We start from the raw sequence: 25,347 nt of genomic DNA on the forward strand, positions 1-25,347 counted from the left end.
CAATTTTGAACTCTATCAAAGCTCTCAAATTTGGTATTTGTGTTCCTTGGGCAAGACTATCTTTACAGATGGTGTAATTCCATTGGAAGTTTCTTTTCTTTTTTGAAGGTCATAAAATAAGGATGGCCCAATATCTCATACTGAAAACAGTTTTCCATCTAATTTTTTGATCAACTATAAGATTATTCTATAAGACCAAAACAGGAAACATATAAATACATATTTACTATTGTCACACTAATAGACTAGCAAAATAGTATGCTTATGTTATTGTTCTTTAGGATAAACTGACAATGTAATGTTGTAGTTTACTTAAAAAACAATACTTACTATTATAAACACATTTATAGTTTTTTCATTTACTAATTCACTACTTTCTATAATCAGAGTCAGTGTCAATTGTTTTCCCATGATCTTATGTAATTTTAGCTTTAGCACCATCATCACGTATATGTATGAAAAGAATAAGGTTCCAGATCTCAAGGCAACATCTGGTGCTTCCTTTCCTCAATCACTCTCCTAAAATCAAGACATAGGAACAAGGTTCCCCAAAACTCATTCAAGTCTTCCCATCTTGCCCATTATGTGTCAAATAGCTGTGTGGTACCCTCACAGCATGTATCCTAGGCTCTGAGAAAAGTAAGAAAAATCCATATTTATGGAATATTCTAAGAAGTTTGCCCATATTAGCTGATATAATCCTCACATCAGGCTTACTCTTTTTCCATTTTATTGGTGAAGAAACAGATTATATTTTACAGATGAAGAATCTCAGGCGGCCTGGCTCTAGAGCCCACTGCAAAGCACTACCTGTCAAGTACTGCCATTCATTATTCATTCTCCCTGCTTCTGCTCTGGCCCCACTTTGTCTATTCACCACATGGAAGCCAACAAAATTGTATTAAAACATGTTAGAATATGTTGGTCCTCTGCTCAAACTCTGCAATGGTCCCCTTCTCACTCAGAGTAAAAGCTAAAGTCTTTTCAGTAGCTTTCCACGCTCTGCGTGATCTTCTTTCCCATCCTGCATCTCTTTGCCCTCACCTCACACATTCACTCCACTCTGGCCACACTGGTCTCCTGACTTCTTCCAATATACTAAGCATACTCCAACTTTGGCACTTGCTATTCCTCCAGCCTGGATTGCTAGGTGACTCTCACCCTCACCTCCTTCAAGTCTGTATCCAATGTTAACTTTTCAGTGCAGCCTTCTCTGTCCATTCTACTTAAAAATTACAAATCCCTCCTTTTTCTGGAAAACCTATTTCCCTTCCCTGCTTTATTTACCCCACACACTTAGCATCATACTATATATTTTACTTACTTATTCCGCTCCTGATCTGTTTCCCCCCACTAGAACGTCCTCTGTGAAGATAGGTTTAATTGTTCTTTTGCCGCTGTATCTCTACTGTATCTAGAATAGTATTTAGTATGTAGTAAGTCCCCAGAAAATATTTGATTAATTAATTCAAATATCTATATGGAAGCTGGAGCTGATGTTGAGAGACTGAAAAAGAATGGATGGCTACAGGTCTTACAAGGACTAATACCTCAGAGGCCTGGAATACAGAGGGTAGGGAGGATTAATACTAGGACAAGGAATAAAAAGGAAGAAGCTGTCTTGGGTTAATGCTTAGTCTTCAACTCCAGGGATCCTTATTTGACCTGTGTATATCTTCCTTTAGGACTAGGGTTCATAATTTTGTCTTATGCAAAGACAAAGTTAAGAACTTATTTTGGCAGCCTAATGAAGCCTATGAACCCTCCTCAAAGCAATGTTTTTAAATGCATAAAATACATAAGATTGCAGGAAATTATTCTAAAATAAAATTATCAAAATATTTTATATTTTGTGATATAATATAATGTGCATATTTATTAAAATGTAGCAGCTGATTTAATAACTCCTATAATTTTAAAGTAGCAATGACTGTAAATGATGTTTTAAGATATATACAACTATAATGCAATGTGAAAATGTTTGCAATTTCTGGTGGTTGCTAAGTTAACTACTATATTAATTTACATAGCTATAACAGTGATTTGTTATTTATATTTATGGAATTCTAATATTCAGTCAGATATTAGTGAAAATAAATACATGATTCTTTTTTTCTCATCCAAGTTCACACAGCCCTGGTCTTAGTCCGTTTGCATTGCTATAAAGAAATATGTGAGAATAGGTAATTTATAAAGAAAAGAGGTTTATTTGGCTCATGGTTCTGCAGGCTATACCAGAAGCATGGTACCAGCATCTGCTTCTGATGAGGGCCTCAGGCTGCTTTCACTCATGGTGGATGGCATGCAGAGATCACAGGGTAAGGGCGGAAGCAAGAGGAAGAAGGGAAAGATGCCAGGCTCTTTTTAACAACCAGCTCTCAAGGAAACTAACACAGTGAGAACTCACTCATTACCCTGGGGACGGCACCAAGCCATTCATGAGGGATCTGCGCCCAGAACCCAAACGCCTCCCACTAGGCCCTACCTCCACTGCTGAGAATCACATTTCAATATGAGATTTGGGGGAGTCAAGCAAACAAAACTAGAGCACCCCTGAATCCTATTCCCAAAAGCCATAGGGGTCTATAGACATCAGGATAAGAACCCTGCTCTAGGATTTGTCTCAGGGTATACCCAGAGGGAAGAGGATCGAAATTAACTACACCTTCACTATCACAGCAGCAGAAGGAAAAAAAGAGACAATAAAGAAAAACAAAACAAAATGATTTTTCCAAATTCCTTAACTAAAGACAATCTTTTTCACCCTATAATTAGAAAATAGTCTGAAAAATGAAAGTATTTATGAGTTTTGGTGTATCAGGATGAATAAGTTTTAATAATAGGACAATGTTACTTTCTAACATTGATGAGAAATTCAAAAGCGGGAAAGCATAGAAGCCTCCAAATCAGGGCAAAGATCTGATGTGGTGGGGAAGGGACAGTGGTGGAGCGAATAGACTGGAAATAAAGAAAACAAAATAATGAAGGCTAGATTTATGTAGTCTTGTTTATCTTTTTCTCTTCCCTAAAAAGTAAAAGCTATGTTTCAAAGTTCTTTATGTTCTCTTCAAGGTCCCTGAAAGCAGCTTAGCAGGAATTATGATCAGGAATTTCTCCTTATCCTGGTTGTCCTCTGTAACTTTTGGCAACAAAATTGGAAAATACTTCATACCAGATGCCCTCTTTTGGAGATTCACAATGCATGTCAGCATTTGAAATGTTCTAGAGTCCTGTAGTACACAAATCTGCTTACCTTCATTTAACCCAGTATTTCTCAATCTTATTTGATCAAACTTTTTCCATTTAATATATATGTCTATCATTACAATTATAAGACTTTATTGCAATTATTGACTACAATTCTTTTCTTCAGCTAGGACATAAATTTCTCTGGCTCAGCAAAGGTGTCTTGTTCATGTTTTCATTGCTAGTACTAAGAACTATTAATACTTCATGCACTTTGAAAGTTTGTAAATGTTTGGTTGGTTGATGGTTGGTGTGTTGGCTGACTGAATAAATGAATAAATCAAAGACAAAAATGCTTCAGGCCAACTTTACTGTGTATATTATCTCTGCAACATGACAGGAACCTTTAGAAGCCCTTTGAAGTAAGTTTAACAGTGAAAAGGATAACAAAGAAAAAATGGCTGTTATCAGTTAACTCCCCAATGGAAATCTACATACATAGTTATATTTAAACCTAAATAATAGTAAAACTTTACTGAAGAAAAGGAAGGTATATTTCTATTCTAATCATTTCTGTAGCTCTGAAAGTAGAAATTATGGTGTTAATAATTCAAGCAGCCATCTTATTTGCATTCTGTGTAGTGTTAAGTGTAACATCTCAGCAAGTGTCGCAATTCGTAGCAGTAAATTATGTTAATTAGTAGGAAGGCTTAAAGGCCAAAACTGGAAATAATCCCAAATAGTCTCTAACTGTTACCTTTAATTACTTAGATCAAATTTACGGGTAATAATAAAGTAATACAAAGATCCATATATTTACAGGTTTGGAAAAAATATATATTGGTTGGATTTAGATCCTGTAACTTTATAAAGAATATGTTTCCACAGTCCACCCGTTTTTAGATTTTCGTCAATTAATTCCACCCACACGTGAATCTCCACAGCAGAACTAATAAGAAAGCAACATCTGCTGGTTATAGCAGAGTGAAATATAGCATTTTTTGTTTTTACAAAACTTGAGTTTTTAAAAAAATCTACAAAACTGAAATTAACACTGAAGGAGAAGCATAAGACCTAATTATTGCCACACCACTACTTTAAGAAAAAAACCAGACACACTCAAGATCTTTTTCATCAAAGACCAGGGGGTTGCAAATTTACTAAAACCTGACAGATGCCAAAGTTAAAATAGTTTAAATTCAAGATTATATGCATTTTTGCTATTTCTACCTCCTGCTTTTGAGAGTAAAAGCTATTTATATGTACGTAATATTTAAATCTCTGGACAAGCTCCAGAAAAAACATTTAAACAATGAATAAAGGCTTTGGTGTTTTAATTACTGTTTCTGTATATATTCCAAAATAAAACAGACATTTCTATCAAGAATTTCTTCATCTATAGTAAATAAACTATCTACTTCCTTGGGCCATGTCCAAATTACCAAGTTCTTCCAGTTCGCCTTCCAAAATATGTTTCAAAATCTTCCATGGTTACCATCCAAGCCCAGGTCCCCTTATTTCTAATCCGATTTCCTTTATTTTCTTCCAACAAATTTTCCACACCATAGCCAGAGAGCTTTTTAAAAATACAAATTAGATGTCATTAATCCTCTCTCAAATTTTCCATGGGGTTTCCTGTTGCACTTAGAGTAAATATAAGCTGGTTAATGTGGCCTTCATACTCTGGCCTAAACAATCTCTTTAGTTACCTTGTAGGCTACTTTCCTCTTTGCATTGTAGGCTAGAGCCAAACTAGACTTCCTTGAATTCCTAGAATATGCTACGTTCTCCCTAGATTTAAGGCCTCTACAGGTTTCAGAATAAATGAAAATCTTTCAGGAATTCCTGTACTTCAACTAAGCTACAGCTTCCTGCTATTAATATATTTTCTTGCACAATTATCAGATTCTTCTAAAAGACTTAGCATAGTTGTAATATATACAACTATGTAATCATTTGTTTAATAACAATATTCCTCAGTAGACTATAAATTCCATGTGGGCAGAGCCAATGTCTATCATGCTCAGTCCTGAATACCCAACACCCACAGGATATTTAATAATTTTAGTAAAGTAAAACAGAGAAAATCCCAATCTAACAAAAATGGAGGTAAAAGGGCAAAAATCCCTTAAAGTGAAATTTATTTCTAGTTTACCCAAGTCTGTATACCATAAGGAATCTCTGAGAGTTTTATTCCTAAGACTTTTCTATATTCTCCACTACACTAGAAGATATGCCTGAATATATGAAAGTATTGTTGATATTATTCTAATTTTTGTTTGAGACTGAAGTCTCCATTCCAGAAATGCATGTGCCAACCTAGAACCTAGAGAGTATCCCAATGCTTGGTTCCTAAGTGAGGTAATAGTAAACACTACTGCGACAAAATAATTCTGTATCAGATGTGTTGCTGCCCCGTGGGGTTTGAAACATTGGTATTCATCTAAAAACTATGTTCTAAGTTTGTTGTTTAGATAGTCCCTCTGTGGTAGTTTCAGACATTCTAGAACAGATCATTCTTAATATTTAAATACACACACACACACACACCCCCTCCATCAGTATAAAGGAGTACACTGTAAATGCAATGTGCCAAAACAAGAACAATATGTTACTACAAAATGACAGTTACTACAAATTTGCCAGTTATGTCATAATCACAAGTACAATAGGGAAAAAAGAAAGCAGGAGATGGGGAGGAGGTTCTGTAATCAGGGGCAATATAATACCTCTAGAGAATCACAAACTGAAAATTATCAGCTACCCTGCCCCAATCATTCTCTCCTGTTTCTGCTTCGTTCTCCTGGCCTCATTGGGGCTTCCTTCCCCTTTGTTTGCAGACCACACTAAGTAAGACTTTTAGGTCTACTCCAGGTCACAGGACTATCTTATTCCTACCCTAGTCTACTGAATCCCTCATATAGATCATAAGTTCTTTTTTATTTTTTAATTTTCCTTTTGCAAGCTCCAGTTTCAGCTCCAGATCATCTCATGTTTTCCCTTTCTTTTTAAAATTCCAGTTTATCAAAGCATAATGTTTTGCTTGGAAGACTGTATGAGAGGATACAATTACCAAATTTGGTGAACTATATGATGAAGTAATGTTTAAAATAAATCTGGAAACATAATAAACATTTTTGTAAAATAATTTACCACAGCACTACTTACATGTATCTGTTAATGCTGTTTCAATGATTTTATAGGGGAAAACATTATTTTGTTCCTATATATACAGTATGTCATACCTAGGAGGTTGCGATAGTATCAAGTTCCTTTTGCCTTTAATCCAATCAGTTAATGTTTTCCTGGATTTTGACTTTCTATCCATAATATAAGTAAATCATGATATAGGCAATATAAGGCAAAAACTGTCATCTATCTTGTTGCTTTTGGATCAGCTTACAGCTGAATCACCTAGAAAAAATATTATGCAATCTCTACTTTTAAAACTTAACAGAGAATACTTTTCTATTCAATTTTCAGAAGTCATTAGATTTGCACATGTTTTATGTCCTGGCAATATTGTGATAGGGTCATGAACATGTAATAAAACAATATGATATAATGGTTAAAGGCATGAAGTTGAGAGCAACAATGTCAAGATTTGAATCCCAGTTATGATACTTAATGGCAGAAACAACCAAAAGAGAGAAAAATCTTCATTTAAAAAATTTAGTTAAAAATCCACACATTACAAGAAAAGGATATGTAAAATTCCAAACCTCTGACTTGTAAATTTGAATTACATCTTCTGCTTTTTCAGGAAAAGATTGCTGTTGATTCAATACTATTATATTTGAATAAAATTTTAATTTTCATAGAAAAATATGATACAATATTGTTTTATTCAGTAGTTTAATGTCAACTGCTATTTGTTACTCTCTTATTAGGTTGTAATGTTTCTTCTTTTTATATTCACAAAGAGAGTAATTATTTTCAACAAATTTGGGGATTGAGCATTATTTAACACCAAAGCAAAAGAAGTCCAAGACACACAGTTATTCTGAAATCTAAGTATTTTCCAGTACGTAATTCGTACTAATTGTATTAAACCCCTTTCAGTCATCTCCTCTTCAAGAGAAATTCTTTTCTTTAGCCAGAATATTTTATTAAATGAAAATATTTATTTTAAAAATTAACTGCTATTTACTTAATTTGTTTTATTTACTAAATTTACTTAAATTATTTAATAAATTGCTTTTAAATACCTTTTTAAAGTAATTTAAATTCATTGTTAAAAAACATTGAAAATATAGTCAATCCCCACTGTTTGTGAATTCCATGTTTGTGAACTTACCTACTCACTGAAATTTATTTGTAACCCCAAAATCAATATTAATAGCACATGTATGTCCGTTGGTAGACATGTACAGAGCAGCAAAAATTTGAGTCACTCAAATGAGTACAAGTTCCCAAATGAGGGTGAACAAGGTGACACTCTCTGCCTTCTTATTTTAAATCTCACACTTCACACTTTAAAACAAATGTCTTTTTTTTTTTTTTTTTTTAAAGTCAGTGTCTTGCTTTGTTGCCCTAGCTGGAGTGTAGTGGCACCATCATGGCTCACTGCAGACTTTAAGTCTTGGGCTCAAGTGATTCTTCCATCTGAGCCTCTTGAGTATGGAGTAGCTAGGACTACAGCACAGGCCACCATGCCCAGCTAAGGTTTTTTTGTCTTTGTTTTCATTTTAAATATTTTTGGAGACAGGGTCTCACTATGTTGCACAAGTTGGTCTCAAACTCCTGGCCTCAAGTGATCCTCCCACCTCATCCTCCCAAGTTGCTGGGATTATAGGTGTGAGCCACTGTACCTGGCTACAGGTATCCTTTTTGCAGTGTACTTGGTGTTACATTTTTTGCATTTTTGTATTTTCTGTTGGTGATTTTACTATTTAAAACAGTCCCCGAGCATAGTGCCAAAGAGCTGTCAAGAGTCCTAAGTATCACAATGCTGTGACATGCCTTATGAAGAAAATATATACGTAATGTAGGCATCACTCAGGTAAGAGTTACAGTGATGCTGGCCATGAGTTCAATGTTACTAGATCAACAATATGTATTAAGTACAGTGTCCTTAAACAGAAACACACACAAAATAAGGTTATATATTGATCATTAATATATATGTTGTGACCACAGGCTCACAGAAACCTAACCCTGTATTTCTCCTAGGAACTACAGTTCAGTATTCACCAAGTCAGTGTTCATGGTAACTTTACAGAATATAACTACTATAAGTAATAAGAATTAACTGTACAGGACTAAAAAAAATCTCACCCATAGTACTACAACCTAGAGTACCTCTTCCACTACATGGTTGCCAATGCTGGATTTTGTCTATTTTTTAAAATTTTACCAACCTCACTGGTTTGAAAAGTTGTATTATTCTCCTTTAATATGCATTTCCCTATCAATAAGGCTGAACATATATGAACATATATGAAATAGGCATCTTTCCTGTGCATCACTCCCCATTAATTTTTTCTTTTTTTTGTCTTCTCAAGTACAGAATTATAACCAACTAATCTTTAAACATGCCAAATGCTAAAGGAAGTAAGAGAACAAGAACTGAAGGAATTTTCCTGGTCTTTAGCTGGTTGATTGTCCAAAGAGATTTGGGTCAGTGTTTAGCTCTGGCCAAAAGAGACCCATCCTGATCAGACAGCAGTTGAGCTTTCTCATAAAAACAATAATCTTAGGGAAAAAAAATAAAAATTATATATATACACATACACACACATACAGAGTGTAAGCTTGTTGAGCTAATTTCCAGTTAATAGATGCTCCAGATTAGCCAGTGCTATACATTCATTCTCTTTGTAATACATATTGATTGGTGGTAATGAGCACACAGATGTCCACAGCAGTAAGCTTTCTAGTATGTACAAGCATATCTTTTGAAGATCTATACAGTTAATTTTACTGATCTCAGAATTTCAAAAGTGAATTATGAGAAAGGAAAACTTTAGTCCTCTTCAGGCTTTGTAGTTTAGGGGACAAACCAAATATAAATATTTCAATTAGCAAGTGCTCTTCAAGGTAAAACTTAGGAAGACATGTTAGAAGCAAGTGGTTTGAAAACGGAGCTTATATCATGCATTAAAATTATATGAGTAGACATCCTAGAAAAAAGTCTCAATATTGATCTCCACTGTTAGCCCCTTTGAAAAGACTGGTCTTTCCTTTCCTAACCTGCTCTCTGAGACTGCTGAAGAAGAAGGGAACAGTCTTGTTTGAAACATGACTACAGAACCCGTGTGGCTCTTCTGAGTCCCCTGGGTTCCTTTATTGATTTCAAAACCATGAAGGCTTTTGTTTGAATTTTTGCTGTTTCAAAAAATGATAATAGGTCCAAGTTAAATTCTCATAAGAACATCAAAGATTTTCTGACTAGAAGACACTAAACATCTGGTATAATTTGCTTCTTAGAATAATTTTATTTAAAAAGAGAGGAAGGAGAAAAGAAAAAGGCTTTGTAACTTTCTCCAGGACCATGTCAAGAAACAAAGGTATTGATAATGCAGGACATTTTATTGATCCCTTCATGGGACCCATGACAGGGGTGCCCCATTTACTCAGCCTGCCATGCTCAACGCCTTGTGGGAGGGCATGCATAGGTGAGCAAATGCAGGAACCAGTCAGTCACTTTGGCACCAGCAGAAGCAAACTCCATGCAGGCCCTGTGGCAGCATCCAAGTGGGGGTGCTTGTGATGCCAAGACCCCAGAGGGCGCGTTACAATGCTCTCTTAGCTCCACCACCTGTGGAGAGCAGTGTGTTACCAGCTCAGTGGGTCCTTTGCCTTGTGTGGGGTAGCTGCCCTCCACTAGTGAAAGCAAAGGGCCAGTGTGACAGCCTTTTTGGGTATTCACACTTGGTAGGCCCCAAATTCTTGTCTGGTGCCCAAGAAGAATGAGGTCACATAAATAAATTGAAGGATAGTGAATGCAGAGAATTTCATTGAGTAATGAAAGTGGCTCTCAGTGGAGAGGACAGCTGGAGGGGAAGGGAAGGGCAGGTCTCTCACCTGAAGTCAGGTTGCCTCTCTCCCTCTCTCCTTGAAGTCAAGTTGCCTCTTTCTGACATCCAGCCATCATCTCTGAGGTCAACTCACCTCTTCTAGACATCAGCTGTTTCTCCCCTCTACTGGCTGAGTCTGGGGTCTTTATAGGCACAGGATGGGGGGCAGGGTAAGCCATAGGTAGTTTTGAAAAAGGCAACATGCAATTAGTAAAAAGACATTATTCAGAAATAACCAATCAGGAAAGACCAAGCAAACAGGGATAGAAGTTCTCACTTTGGGCCATGGGTTTCAGACTTTTTGGCTTGAAGGTGGGGCTTCACCAGGGACTCACCCTTGTCTGCCTAGAGTTTCTTTGCTTCCTGCTTCTATTATTGTTTATTTTGTTGTAAAGAGAAGTGACAGGTGCTAATGTCAAAATGAAACAAAAAAAAAAGCGACTGATTCATTTTTTCAAGGTTGCTAAATACTAGTGTTTTGTTTAATTTAATTTAATGTAACCTAATTTAGGAGAGCTAAGTAATTAAACATGAGGCCAAAGTACATAAGAAAGTGGCAGTCTTTTATTGCAAATATGCACACACTCTTGGGCGAGGTTCTCTGGTCCTCAGGTGTGGGGGGCCAGGGAAGTCGCACCGGTACTCTCGGGTGATGTTCTCCGGTCCACAAATGCGGGGGCCGAAGAAGTCACGCCGGCTTCTGCCAGCGGGGGACTTTTATGCATTGGTACTGGAAGGGGGAGGGCAGTGGGCGGGATAAGGGCGTCTCCGTAGGCGTGGCAGGTAAGTTTCAATCTCTTCGGATTGACATCACCTGGCGCATGCTCGGTTGATCTGCATTTTCCCATGCGCGGGAAAGTTGGTGAGGAAGAACCCGGAAGCAACATGGATTGTGCCTCCTTGTTCACCTTCCTCCATCTTGTCCCTTCTCCCTCACCCAAACAGTCCAACCTCTTATTGATTATAAGAATTTGGGGCACCGTTGTCTGTCTGGCTGCTTCCTGCTGTTAGGGGCATAGTTAGGGTATACACATACACACATTTATATCTTTTATTTCTACATTTAATCTGTGTATATTGAAAGCCATGACTTCATATCATATCTCCAATTCCAATTCGAACACAAAGTTCATTGCAGTTTTCTCATTTTCTGTATTTGTATATCTCTCCTCTGAGAGAAATCTGGCTCCTACTGTCTTTAATTTATTTAGTTACTTGATCAATTCTACCACATATAACCAATCTTCCACATCTGTCATCACCTATTCCCCATGAAGATGCTCTTCTCATCTCACGCAGGCACCCAGACGATGCCTCTCACCCGGATGCCTTGGTCATGCCAATCAGGCTCTGACACACCAGGCCAGATCTCCCTTTTGTATCAATGCCCATCTGGCACTGGGCTGCCTCCACATGTGAATGCTCTCTTCACCTCACTCAGGTTCTGACTCCCCATGCCAGGCTGCTCCCCAGGATCACAGGCACTCCTCTCTGTGCATAAGATCAGGCACCCTATGCCAGGCCATTCCTTCTACAGGGAAACCATGCTTACCCCACCTCGGCTCTAAAACCCTATACCAGGTTCTCTTTCCAAGTCTGAACCATGCTCATCTTACGCTAAGCTGTTCTCAGGTGTGGATGCTCTCCTCTTCTTAGATTTCCTGTTTAATAGATTTTGGATATTCATATATCTGTATATATGAATACAGACATATGAATATATACATATATACACATTTATTTAACAGATCTGTAATATTTTACATAGCATGCCATACTACAATATGAGTGGTGAAAACAAGGCAAATTCAAAAGTCTGGGGGAAATCCTGGACTCTTTTTTTGTTTTTTAATAGGACCATATTCTGTTTCAAAAAGTCCATTCATTTGTCCAGTACATGACTCTAGACATATTCTTCCATTCATTTGTTCCACCATAAACTATTTATCAAGTGCTTTCCACATTCTAAGTACTCTGCTACACGCTAGAAATACTAGATGAATAAAACATTATCTAGGCCACAATTTTAGGGAGTAGACAGATAGTAAATAAATACAGTAAAATTTAACAGGTGATATAAACATAGTATATATAGGGTAAAATGAGGCCACAAAAGAGGAAGTAGCCATTCTATCTGAGGGTGGTGGGGCCAATATTGAATTCCCAGATGCTTGGGCAAAGTTTCAATAGCTGAGAGAGAGGGGAAGTATCTCTGTCAATAAGATAATAAGAGGATACAGAAACAGAGGAAAGAGTGAAGAAAGACACTGGTTTATTAAGAAAGAATAAACAGTTTGATATACATATGTATAATTTTTTTTTTTTTTAGACAGACAGAATAACTTTTTCACCCAAGCTGGAGTGCAGTGGTGCAATCTCAGCTCACTGCAACCTCCACTTCGCGGGTTCAAGCGATTCTCCTGCTTTTGCCTCCTGAGTAGCTAGGATTACAGGCACCCGCCACCATGCCTGGCTAATTTTTATATTTTTAGCAGAGATGGGGTTTCGCCATGTTGGCCAGGCTAATCTCGAACTCCTGACCTCAAGTGAATCACCTGCCTCGGCCTTCCAAAGTGCTGGGATTATAGGGGGAACCACCCTGCCCGGCCCAGTTTGATATTAGTGGAGGGTAAAGTGCAAATGCAGAGGACAGAGGAAAGGCACAAAATGCAGCAAGAAATGAGGCTAGAAGTAGGAATGGCTGTTTCATGGAGGACTTTGAAAGCCTTTCTATGGAAGGTAATAGGGAGCCACTGCAGGGCTTTAAGCAGATATTTTAAATAAATTATAGAAATGCAGTCTTATCAGTCCACACATTATATTTTATTAAAACTTAATCTCATTTTACTTTGTAGATAGTAAATAGAAATTACAAGTCTAGTATCTCCCCCCTCCCTAATGAATTGTCTTGTGCACCACTCTCCTCTTTGGCCACCACTTCTAGAGGGACTGAAAGAAATTTTGTTAATACATAATGTGTGTTCCTTCCAGCTATTATAAGATCAGGAAGGGGAAGAATATGCCAAAAGCACAGACATCAATGATGAAATGATGTCAATCTGCAACATATACAGTTACAAACTGATTTAATGGTCACTGTTAGGCTGAACTTTCCTTTGAATCAATTTATAAAATAGCTCTATATCTTAGAAAATAATTTGTTAGAAGCAGGACCCATTTTGATAGAAAAAAATATTTAAATAATAAGTTAGTACCAGATGTTAGGTATATATACAATATAGCCAGTTTATTCATGAATTCATCAAACATTTATTGTATGGCCATTAGGTACCTGGCCATCTTCCAAGCACTAATTATATTTGCACATCTTGTCACCAAGGGTCTTTCTTTAGATATGGGAATGACTAGGCAATGAAGAAATGAATTTCTAAATTATTTTAAGATAATATAATACATGAATAGACTGGAACATCTGCTGTTTAAGGTAAAATTACTATTTAATTATTGATTCTATCTCTTCCTAGAGCTAGATCATACATTCTTCATAAAACAAACCTGTACTGGCTTGATCATTAATATAAACCTAGTAGCACCTAGCAGTTACCGGCATGGAGTAAGCATTCAATATTCATTTGTTGGTGAAGTGGAGAGAAAAGGGGGAAAGACAAGAATGGAGAAAAGGAATCAAATGGATTTTGAAATTCTGAGACCAAAGGGAAAGAGACATTTTTTCGTCCTCAAAACATAGTTTGAATGTAACTACTAAAGTATTTCTTCTGATTTGAAAACACCCATCAAAGGCATACAGTCCTGCCTGACATCCTGGATCTCCACTTGGAAACAGAATGTAACTCAGGAGTCTGAGACACAAGAGAATTAGTTCTTGTAAGTATATGCCTCCTCATTCAAAAGTTCATTAACTTTCAAGTTTCAAGATAAAAAGCATTTTTCTTATTATAAAAGTCATATAAGACTTCAAAGAAATTTTGCAATATATAGGAAAGTAGAACTGAAATATTATCATATTTCCACCTCCTAAGGACAACCACTGTTAACATTTTACATGTAAAATCAGTCCCAAATTTTAAAATCCCTGCGGTGCAACTTTCTATAATGCTATGAGGAACTTATAAACAACTAAAATGAACCAAAAAAACATAATAGAGTAATGCCATCCATGCTTAATGAGACAAGATTCAGGGCCCTGAAACAGTTTCAAGATTGAGCTACCATGAGGTTACGAGGTCCTTAAGGAAATATAACGTGTTCTAGTCACCTTTATTATGCCCCAGCAACAGGACCTAGGAGTGAGCCTTGCACATACTATTCACTCAGTAAATGTTCCTTGAATAAATACCTAGAAAAAAAATGGGAATCAGCATTTTTTTTTCTTTTCAAGACTCTTCTTTGTATGATCATGAACCTGCTCACTCCCCAGCTCCTCCCCAATGACCCCATCCTTTATTATTCCTTGCACTGAACATTAGTTCCAGCAGTAATAAAGAGCTTGCTGTAGCCCCAAAGTGTTGCTGTTTTAGGCATTCAAAACTTTAACCATATCATTTCCCACCTTCATCACTAAGCTAAGTTCTAATTCCTTACAATTCAGCTCAGAAGCCATGGTTCCCCTGACCTTTGTCACATATCTTAGTCCATTTTCTTTTGCTACAATATCTGAGACTAGCAATTTATGGAGAAAATAAATGTATTTCTGCTGGGTGAGAGCATTTGAAAATATTTTTTTAAAGTTATTTCTGTAAGAAATAACTGTAAGTTCTGGAGGCTGGAAGGCCTGAGAGCATGGCACTAGCATTTGGTGAAGGCCTTACTGTGTCATAACATGATGAATGATATCACATGGCGATAGGGCAAGAGTGTGCATGTCAGCCCAGGTCTCTCTTCCTCTTCTCATAAAGCCACTAGTCTCACCATGGGGGCCTCACCATGATGACCTTATCTAATCCTATTACCTCTCAAAGGCCCCACTTCCAAATACCATCAACATATACATATGGGCATTAAGTTTCCAACACATGAACTTTTGGGGGACACATTCAAACCATTGTTTCACACATTCCCAGGCTAAGTGCTATAATTCTGGGTTCCCACAGTACCTGCAAATATCTAACAATGCAACTGCCATATTGCATGGAAATTAGCCGCTTACAGTTGTTTACTCACAGGCTAAGATCTTTGAGGTTTATATTATATACAACTTTATTACATAATATATACAACAAAAATATAGAAAAATATATATATATAATTATGTGTGTATACACACACACACACACACACACACACACATATATATATGTAATTTTATAGCAATAGGGTCTCACTATATTGCCCAGGCTGGTCTCCAACTCCTGGCCTCAAGCAACCCTCCTGCCTTACCCTCCCAAAATGCTGGGATTACAGGTGTGTGCCACCATGCCCAGCCTGGGCTTCTATCTTTGTATTCACAAATACTGACATGGGCTCAATAAATATTTACTGAATAAACGAGAGAACAAAAGAATGAATCATCTTATTTCTTTCCTTTTTTGTTTCAGTTTTTGTCTCTTTAATTCACTCCTGTTTGTTAGATCAAGCTGATCACTCACAGTTTTACTTACCTTAAAAAAAAGTACAAAAAACCCTCTTGCCCATCAAACAGAAATCAGAAATTTAAAATGTCAAAAATGGCAAAAACTGAGTTACCTTTACTCATCTAGCCAAAAATCAATCCCTTCCTAATTTCTTATAATTAATTTTCAATAAACAGCATCATTACCAATTTCTCTCAATGTCCTCTGCAACAGAGTCACCCTGTAATCATTACTCTATCACAACCACAGGTATTATTTAAGTATCTATTCCTTCTCCCCAAAAAGATATAAAGGAGGTCCTCCCAACTTTCTCTATTGATGTCATCAGGTCCGTCTCTTTCTATTTCTACAGCCTCTGTCTTTAATCTCTTCCAATTTAGTTTGATCTAGTTGCATCAAAGTAACAATTCAGTATAGTCAAAATTAAGCTGCATACAAGGAATTCCAATTTCCTATGATATGGGATTCAACTTAAATAGAATTATAATTTTTATCCTGCCTTCTAAGGCTAAAATCATGCCCATCTCTACCAGAATTCTCTACCATATTTCCTCTATCTAAGAAAATGTATTTCCTTGTGCTTCCAGCTATGTATTTCCCACCGAAGTCAAGAAAATATTCTTGCTGTACACCATAGTAAGTTTGCAAATTCCTTCACTGGTGTTTTTATACATGCTTTAGATCTTTTCCCATTCTCTTTGTGCCCTAATTTGTCTTTCAAACACCTGTTTATATCTCTCTTCCTTTAAGTTTTCTTAACTACTTTCAGGTCATATTAACTGCTTCATTGCTACACAATTCAACATTTGAATTTTACTAAAATAACAATATCCTTATTTGTATGTGGCACTGTAAGTGTTCTAAAAGATCTTTTAGAAGATCTTTTAGATTTTTAGATCACTTACAGAGCAAGGAATGATAAAGGATAGGGTCACTGGGGAGGAGCTGGGGAGTGAGTAGGTTCATGATCATAGAAAGAAGAGTCCCAAAAAGAAAAAAGAATGCTGATTCCCATTTTTTTCTAGGTATTTATTCAAGGAACATTTACTGAGTGAATATATATATACACACTTTTAGAACATTGAAAATAGGAGTATTGTTCTCCCCTACTGGGCTTAATCTAGCAGCACTTTCACACAAGATAATTTCTTGATAGATGCTCTGGATTTATTGTCTTACATCTAAGGGTGTTCAATAAATGGCCGGGCACGGCAACTCATGCCAGTAATTTCAACACTTTGGGAGGCTGAGACGGGCTGATCACCTGAGGTTAGGAGTTCAAGACCAGCCTGGCCAACAGGATGAAACCCCGTCTCTACTAAAAATACAAAAACTTAGCCAGGCGTGGTGGCACACACCTGTAGTCCCAGCTACTCAGAAGGCTGAGGCAGAAGAATCACTAGAGCCTGTAAGGTGGAGGTTGCAGTGAGCCGAGATTGCACCACTGCACTCCAGCCTGGGCAACAGAGTGAGACTCTGTCTGAAAAAAAAAAATAAATTAAAAATAAACAAATAAATAATGTCCTGAATAAAATTAAATTGAATTGGCTGCTCATCTTCAATAAACTACTTATAAATAATAGCAAAATACAGGAAACAGTACATTTAAATTAAGGTTAGTGTTTAAATCAGTAATGCTTCCCACAATCCTATCCAGTTTCTAATATTTGCATAGAGCTTTATCACAGTGTTCTAATGCTACTTCTACTTGTCACCCTCCCCACACCTATCACACATACACACACACACACACACAGTCAAATGTCCAAGAAAAAGTAGTTTGCTTTAGGAAGAAAACCCAAAGCAAATTGAAAGGTATACTAGTGAAAAAATTTCATATAAGTCCCATTGACCATATTTACTTACGTATTGGTATGCTGCCACTGTATTATAAGAGCTTTCTTTATGGCCCCTCTATGTCAAAGGATATATAATACCTTAGATACTTTCTATTATGAAGCTTGCAAAACATATTTACCTGGACAATTTAGTAAGAAGAAAGAAAAAAAGAAAATGCCATAGTAAATGCTTCTGCCTATTCTATATTGTCACTAAGTTAACAAAAAAAAATTATCTTTCTCTGAATGTTATGTAAAAATGAATTTTGTAAAGTGCCATTTTGAATTAAAACTTTGTATATTATATTCACTTTTATATTATTTACTTAAAGGAAGAAAGGAAAAATTATAAACCTGTTAAAATAGTGAATAGGTAACACAAAGTAGGCTAATATTTTAAACAATAACTTACAGGATCAACAGGTCCACAAAATTCTCTAAATGTCTTTGTAGCATTATTCTGTTGAATCTCCATTGCTACGCAAGGGCCAGAATACATTTCTGTCACCATGTCCTATGAAATTTAATATAAAAGAATGAAAAGAATTTTAACAATTTTTAATTCTCCTGTTTTAATTGTGACACTGTTCCACTAATGTCCTTAAAGTCATCTGTGACTTCTTCCCCACTTATATCCCACACATCAAGCAGTTCCCAAATTCTGTCCATTTTTCCTTGAAGAATATTTTTTAATATGCTCTCTCTTCTCCATTCCTATCACATTTTAATGTAATGTTTTATTATCCAACACTTTCATTATTTGGAATGATCTTCTAGTATATCTTCCTTGCAAAGGCCTTCTTGAATACAATGTTGTTGAATTCACATTACTAAATATATTTCAAATGTTTTATCCTAAAAAACATTTTAAGAATCATAACGCATTCTAGCAACAAGAAAATAATAGGACCAGATTTATTCTCCCATATTAAACATCTAGAAACTAGACAAAATAAATGAAACAATAGTTTTCATACAGTGGGTGATGGGCAGCACAGGTCTATGACCCCTGAAAGTATGGAAACAGATGAGGTGAGCTGTAGAATTGCTCTGTCTTACTGTCTTGAGGCAGTTTCCAGACCAGTAGACCAGGCAGAGGAAACGTAACAGAGCCCAACGTTCTCTGAGTTGAAAAGACAAAGATTGGACTTCGGGGTGGCCAATGTAGCTCTTATTTTCAGGGAAGAATACTGGAGAGATGAGGGGAGTATGCAGAGAATAAGCTACAGGATCTGCAGAGCAGTTCCCATGAGTTTTTGGCTACTAATCTGTCACGTGTTGAGGAAACTACTTGAGGCTGGGGAAAGAACTGCCACAAAGTAGACCAAACAACTCAGAGACAGCACAAGGCTGAGAGGAGTTTATGTTTCTACCAGTCAGAGTGAAAGGCCTTTTTATATGATACATGGAGCATCAGGGAGAGTCCTCAGAAGGGTACTGCACCATAGTAGTTGACCTAAATTAGCCCTAGATTATAAGAGGCCCTATACCCATCCTACAAAGATAAAAAGCAAGACTGAAAAGTTTCAAATTGATTCCAAGTGATTTAACTAAGTGCCAGGCCAAAATTGAACACTCTTTACAAATCTACCATGTAACACTGTAAATTTTACAATATGCAGCATCCAGTAAAAAATTACCAGGCAGGCAAATATGTAGGGAAATACTAACAATTACCAGAAGAAAACTCAATAAATAGACCCAGCAATTAAATGACATAATAACATAGGGATATTAAAACAGCTATTATAAGTTCCACATTCTCAAATTATACAAGGAAATATGAACATGATGAGGAGAAAATAAAAAATATTTAAAAGATCCAAACAGAACTTCTAGAGACATAATCTAAGACATCTAAATTTAAAAATACACTGAATGGGGTGAACAGGGTAAGACATTGCAGAAGAGCAATAAATTTGAAGACATTCAATAGAAACTATTCAAAAATAAGCATAGAGAAAAAGAAAAATGAAGAAGAAAAAAGCCCTGCTGTGCAATCATGTCAAGCTATTATATGTGTAATTAGAATATCAGAAGAGAAGAAAAGGTGATAAACATAAAATATATTTTTAAAAATAAGTGCTAAAAACTTTCCAAATTTGCTGAAATCCATAAACCTATAGATCCAACAGAACCCAAGGATAATAAATGCAAAGAGAAGTACACTAGGATGCATCACAATAAAATTAGCTCAAAACAAAAACAAAAAGCCTTTTAAGCAGCCAGGGGGTTGGGCGGGGGAGAAGGATATTATATAACAGTGGGAAAAAGATAAGGATGACAACAACGATGACCAAAAAATGTAAATCTGTATTCTATACCCAAGTGAGAAAATATTTTTCAAAAATGAAGAAAAAAGGAAGACGTTTTAAGACAAAAAAGGCCTGAGACAATTCACCATCAGAAGCATTTCAGCGTAAGAAATATTAAAGGAAGTTCTTTAGGCAGAAGGAAAAAATACCAGACAAAAATATAAATCTATACAAAGCAACAGTAAACATGTCAAGTATAAACATAAAATGCTTTTTTTAGTTGGTTTCTTTTTCTTTTTCTTTTCTTTTCTTTCTTTTTTTTTTTTTTTTTTTTGAGACAGAGTTTTGCTCTGTTGCCCAGCTGGAGCACAGTGGCGCAATCTTGGCTCACCACAACCTCAGCCTCCCAGGTTCAGGCTATTCTTGTGCCTCAGCCTCAAAAGTAGCTGGGACTACAGGTGCCTACCACCACACCTGGCTAATTTTTCTATTTTTAGTTGCTTTCAAACATAATTGTTCAAAGCAAAAATATTAGCAGTGTATTGTTGGGTTTGTAGCATATATAGATGTAAAATGTATGAGAACAACAGCACACAGAATAACAGGGGAAAAACAGAAGTATACTGTTTTTTCTTAGCTCTCTATATAAAATGGTATAATGAAAAACATGATCAAAGAAAAATGCCTCTCACAGTGTCCAGAACACTCAAAAAATATTTTTTTTCACCCTCTTGAATAGCAAAGAATACTTCAGGCAGGAGTGAAAATAGATATAAAAACTTTGAGGCAGAAGTACAGTAGGGATATGTGAAGATCAGCTTAGAGGCTAGGAGCTGAGTAAGACTACGGGAAAGCAGTAAGAGATGAGGCCAGACCATGTAGGGTCATGTAAGCCATTTTCATGACTTTGGAGGGTTTATGATACACAACACCAAAGTAAAAAAATCTATTACAGAATATATTTGAATAGTGATCCAAAAGCAGTCATCTTACCTAATATAAACTACAGAAGCAAAAAGAGGAGGAAAAGGATTTCATAATTTATATGGTACTCATAACTCTACTCATTAGAGTTCCTGAGTGTATCCCCCAAAGTCATTTTTCTATTTCACAAAGGTCATATGTAATTGATTTTTTATGGATAATTATATTGAGTCTAATTTTCTGCCTCATGATATTGAAGTACTGCCTACACATAAATGTCAAGAGCCAAATTTTCAGGAGGAGCAGAAGGCATGAACAAGTTTTCCAAAAACAGAAAAGTAAATTTTGTCTGCTTTCCTCCCTCCCTTCCTTGTTTCCTTCTTTTCCCTCTCCCTCCTTTCTTTCCTTTGTTTCTTTCTTTCTTTTTCTCTCTCTCTCCCTCCTCCCCTTTTTCTTTTTATGTCTCTCTCTCTCACTCATTCTCTTTCAGTGTTGATTACAGATACCATTGAAAATAGACATACAAGGCTGATCAAAATGTATAAAATGGAAAGGAAAAAAACATGTTAAACAAAGAATTTCGTCAACAGCATAACATGTTCCTTCAAAAACTGACTCAGAATTTTTAAGTCACCGTAGTTTTTAATTAAGTCACACATTTTTTAAACAAAAAAAGAACCTTTTTGTTTCCTTGACAGCCTTTTGACTGCTGTCCTTAGGTAGCTATGTGTAGGATCATTTGATTTAATGTCTATCCTCCCCAGAGCATAAGTTCCATAAATGCAGGCAGTATGTTTTTTGTTCATCACTGATTATTTGGCACATAGCAGATACTCAATATATATAATAAGTGGATAACAGTATGAGATAGGAATTACCACCTTTTTATGACTGTACATGTTAAAGTAGAAAATATAGGTGTAAATGATCAACATGGAATCTACTACCAAAGAATTATGCAGACTAAATAATAATAAAAACAACAATAATAGCAGGTAATATTTACTGAGTACTTTTAATATATAAGACTGTTTTACATAATTTATTTCATTTAATTCTCATAACAATCTCATAAGGTGGGTAATAGTATTATTCCCATTTTATAAATGGGTTAATCAAGGTTTAAAGAAGGTAAATAAATTGTCGATGGTCACATAATTACAGGATTTAGGATATGAACCTAGTGTCTGACTCCACAGAGCAGGAAGAAGAAAGAAGAGAATTGAGTTTAGGAAGCTGCAGGCTGGTTGCAATGAATTTTGGGAGATATGAAAGGTATATAGTTTGAAGAAAGTAATGTGGAAATAACTGACTGGTTGACATCAGGTTACCTCAGGTTACTTTTTGTCATATGGATGAAAGGCAGAGAAAACTTCATTATTATATCAAATGAAATTAGTCTGTTTGGGAAATTTGGCTTGCTCTCTCCTGATTTCTCAGAAGGTCAGATAACAACTTAGGTTGTTGACAATTTTAGTATGAATGACTCTGTTTTAGTCTGGCCACTTGGGACCTAGATAGGAGCTTAGTCCAAAACACTGAATCCTATACTTTTTATTTAACAGTACAAATGTTTTACATTTACTTTCATACTTACATGATATTCGGTCACTACTCCTTTATAAACTTCATAGAATTCTTCAACATTAACCCGATCCATATTGAACTATATTAAAAAATAAAACAAAACAAAACCATAAACCAACCAACAAAAGAAAAATAAATGAGCCGCACTTAGCACTTAACACTTGTAATATCTTCTTTACTCTAAAATGTACACTTTACATAGATTACTCTTTGAAGAAAAAGTGTTATTAAAGATCAGCTCATCAAGAATAACAATGGATAACAGCATCATTCTAGGTTCTGTACATGCATCATCTCATTTAGCCCTCACAACCCCCTTACTGCATAGGTAGTATTAATAGCTCCACCTTACAGATGAGACTATTAAGACTCAGAGGGGTCATATAACCTCCTCAAACTGGCATCCTATCTCACGCAGTCTAACCCCATTGATCATACTTTTACTTACTACACTACACCTCTCTCTGAAAAAAATCTCATTCTTGATACAAAAGATTTATATGCAATATTAATTGCATTATTGATAGATTAGTGGCACAAGAAAGAAATATTACTAAAGAAAAATAGTTCAGACTTTTAGAGGAGACAGAAAACAATACTATCTTCCTCCCAAGCATTCGGAAAAGTCCCTAGTTAGTCTAGTTCGTGATAAAGCACTTATACAAGTCATGTGGACTTCCTGCTACTCTTCAAAAAGAATTATGAGTAAGAATATGCTTACAAAGTAAGTCTAGAAGGACTTATTCTTATCAAGGCTGAATTTAAATTTAGTTAGGATTAAAATTTCGTTAAATTCTAAGGTTCTCAGAAACTGACCTTATTTTTTTTTTAAATAGCCTCAGAATTCCCAATTTTATTTTCCCTCTATTTTGCTTGTTTATTGTTGCCAGGATTGAAGACCTACTGAGAAATTTCTGCCTATACGGACAATAATTTAAGCTGTGAGGATTTATTTTTATGGGTAACATTACGACTATAGGGAGGAAATTCTGTTGGATTTCAGTGTTTTATCCTACATTCACATATGTTTTGTTAAATGCAACAAAATACTAACAGAAGATATCATTTATTAAATACTTAGTAATTTGAGCCAGAAATGATTATTTTATTTAACCTGCAGAATAACCCATTTAGGCAAATAATAATACTTTCATTGCCTAGATGAGAAAACTGAGAATAAGAAGGCCTGACATTTGGCCAAGGCCACGTGCCTAGAAAGCAGCTAAGATTCAGAAATAGATATTTCTGACTCCAAAAGTCAATGATTGTGCTTGCTACTATACTACCATGCCTTCCCTATAGGCTCAGTTAATCATTTTTAAAATTATTTTTTTCATTGAATACAAACGCTACCCAATCACCAATCACTATGCTAAGCTGCAGATCTAGAATTAGGTCAGTGTTTAAAACTAACATTTCTATATTTTTTTAAATAGGCTCATATGTCATCCTACAATCTTGTTAATATATCACCAAGCTAATACTTTTAGAAAGTTTTGGCTGACAATTACTTTATAATTCTAGGTAAGATTCTTGAAATATCAATTTTCTCATTAGTCTTCAAGTTTTGCTCAATGACTTTGTAAACTATTTCCTTTTTTTTTGGCTTATTGGCACAAAATAGAACTTCAGTTTGTGTCCTGGTCCTTGATTTTGGGTAATCTTAAGACTTTGTAGAAAGCTGTTGGTGCAGCACACCAACATGGCACAAGTATACATATGTAACAAACCTGCACGTTATCCACATGTACCCTAGAACTTAAAGTATAATAATAATAATAAAAAAAAAAAGAAAGAAAGCTGTTTCTTTTCAGAAAAAGAAAATACAAATGATACTGGTAAAAAAAATTCTCAGCTTCAAAATGGCTATTTTGGTATTTCACTATCAAAAAAGCATAAACTTGCTGGGTTTCAAACACTGTAAAAACCAAATTGTTTATCTGATTCATATAATAATCTGTTACCCAATTTCTAGTCAAATGTACCAATGAGTACAGCACAAAGGTATGACCTCTACCAAAGTGGCTGTTGTTTCTCACTGAAAGGTTTCTTAGGAATGTATGAGCAGCACAATTTTGAATAAGCATAGGCTCTGAAGGTCCAGTGGTACAAGTGCCAATAGAGGTGCTGGAATACACTAACTCCAAAGAAGGTCTTGAGAGAAAGTTCAAAAACCAGCAAAAGGACTGGTTAGGGAAAAAAATCTGAAAACTGATTCTCTTCCTTCATTATCTGTTTAGTTAAGAATAGAGAAGACAGAAAACTCATCACAGTTTCTCACTTTGATTCTACATTTTGTTTATAAGAACAAAATACAGTTTTTGGTCCCTATTTATTTTGCAACTAAAGTTTCCAGAACTGTATAAACTTACCTTATAAGCTTAAATTAGGTGTATCATTGAATATTACTTCTCTCAGTAAAATAGTATATGGGAAAAATCATTTCGAAAACCATTTTTTGACAATAGGAAGGTTACTGAGTTCAGTAAGTATATCTTTTATTTTTAATGTGGTTCACGAGTACACAGGGAACATTCAAAGTAAAGCATTTTATGACTATTTTTGAAAAAAATCCTCATGAATATTATGGTTCATTGTAAAGTACCTACCATCTGCATAGCTGAAATTTCAAAACCTGCATCTCGGATAGCCATCAGGATCTTTCCCAACAGTCCTGAAAATGAAGGACAATGAGTGTAAAAATACAAAATTTTAAGACATTTTAGTTTCTTAGAAAAGTACTTTTTCTTTATACTCTATATTAAAAAAAACACACACTTTGCAAGAGAAACTAAATTAAATCCCAAATACTGAGCATTAAATTTAATCATTTGATTTCCTTAGTAAATGCTTCAAGAATATCAACAATGGTTCTGAGGATTATGCAAAAAACTTTTAAGATAATATTTTGCCTTTAAAGCCCCTTAAGTCTAGTGATGTAGAGAACATAAAAATCAAACAATTATAAACAGCATTATTTAATACA

The 25,347-nt window shown here is 35.6% G+C and overlaps 1 protein-coding gene across 9 annotated transcripts in view; it reads right to left on the reverse strand.

The window, feature by feature from the left end:
- NME7 (NME/NM23 family member 7) overlaps positions 1 to 25,347 on the reverse strand; it is a 207,820-nt gene that overhangs the window by 81,684 nt on the left and 100,789 nt on the right. For 7 of the 9 annotated variants that reach the window (XR_012420493.1, XR_012420552.1, XM_074007630.1 and 4 more), the window contains 3 exons: positions 24,971 to 25,035; positions 22,372 to 22,440; positions 18,008 to 18,109 (listed from right to left, as the gene is read on the reverse strand). Coding sequence is in view for 6 of the 9 variants with exons in the window: in XM_074007630.1 (XP_073863731.1) it covers positions 18,008 to 18,109; positions 22,372 to 22,440; positions 24,971 to 25,035 (236 nt within the window). In the remaining 3 variants the exon portion in view is untranslated. The remainder of the gene's footprint in view (positions 1 to 18,007; positions 18,110 to 22,371; positions 22,441 to 24,970; positions 25,036 to 25,347) is intronic. The other 2 variants (XR_012420498.1, XM_005539923.4) reach the window with 1 other exon arrangement.

This window comes from Macaca fascicularis, chromosome 1 (genome assembly GCF_037993035.2).
Source record: "Macaca fascicularis isolate 582-1 chromosome 1, T2T-MFA8v1.1".
NCBI classification, from domain to species: domain Eukaryota; kingdom Metazoa; phylum Chordata; class Mammalia; order Primates; family Cercopithecidae; genus Macaca; species Macaca fascicularis.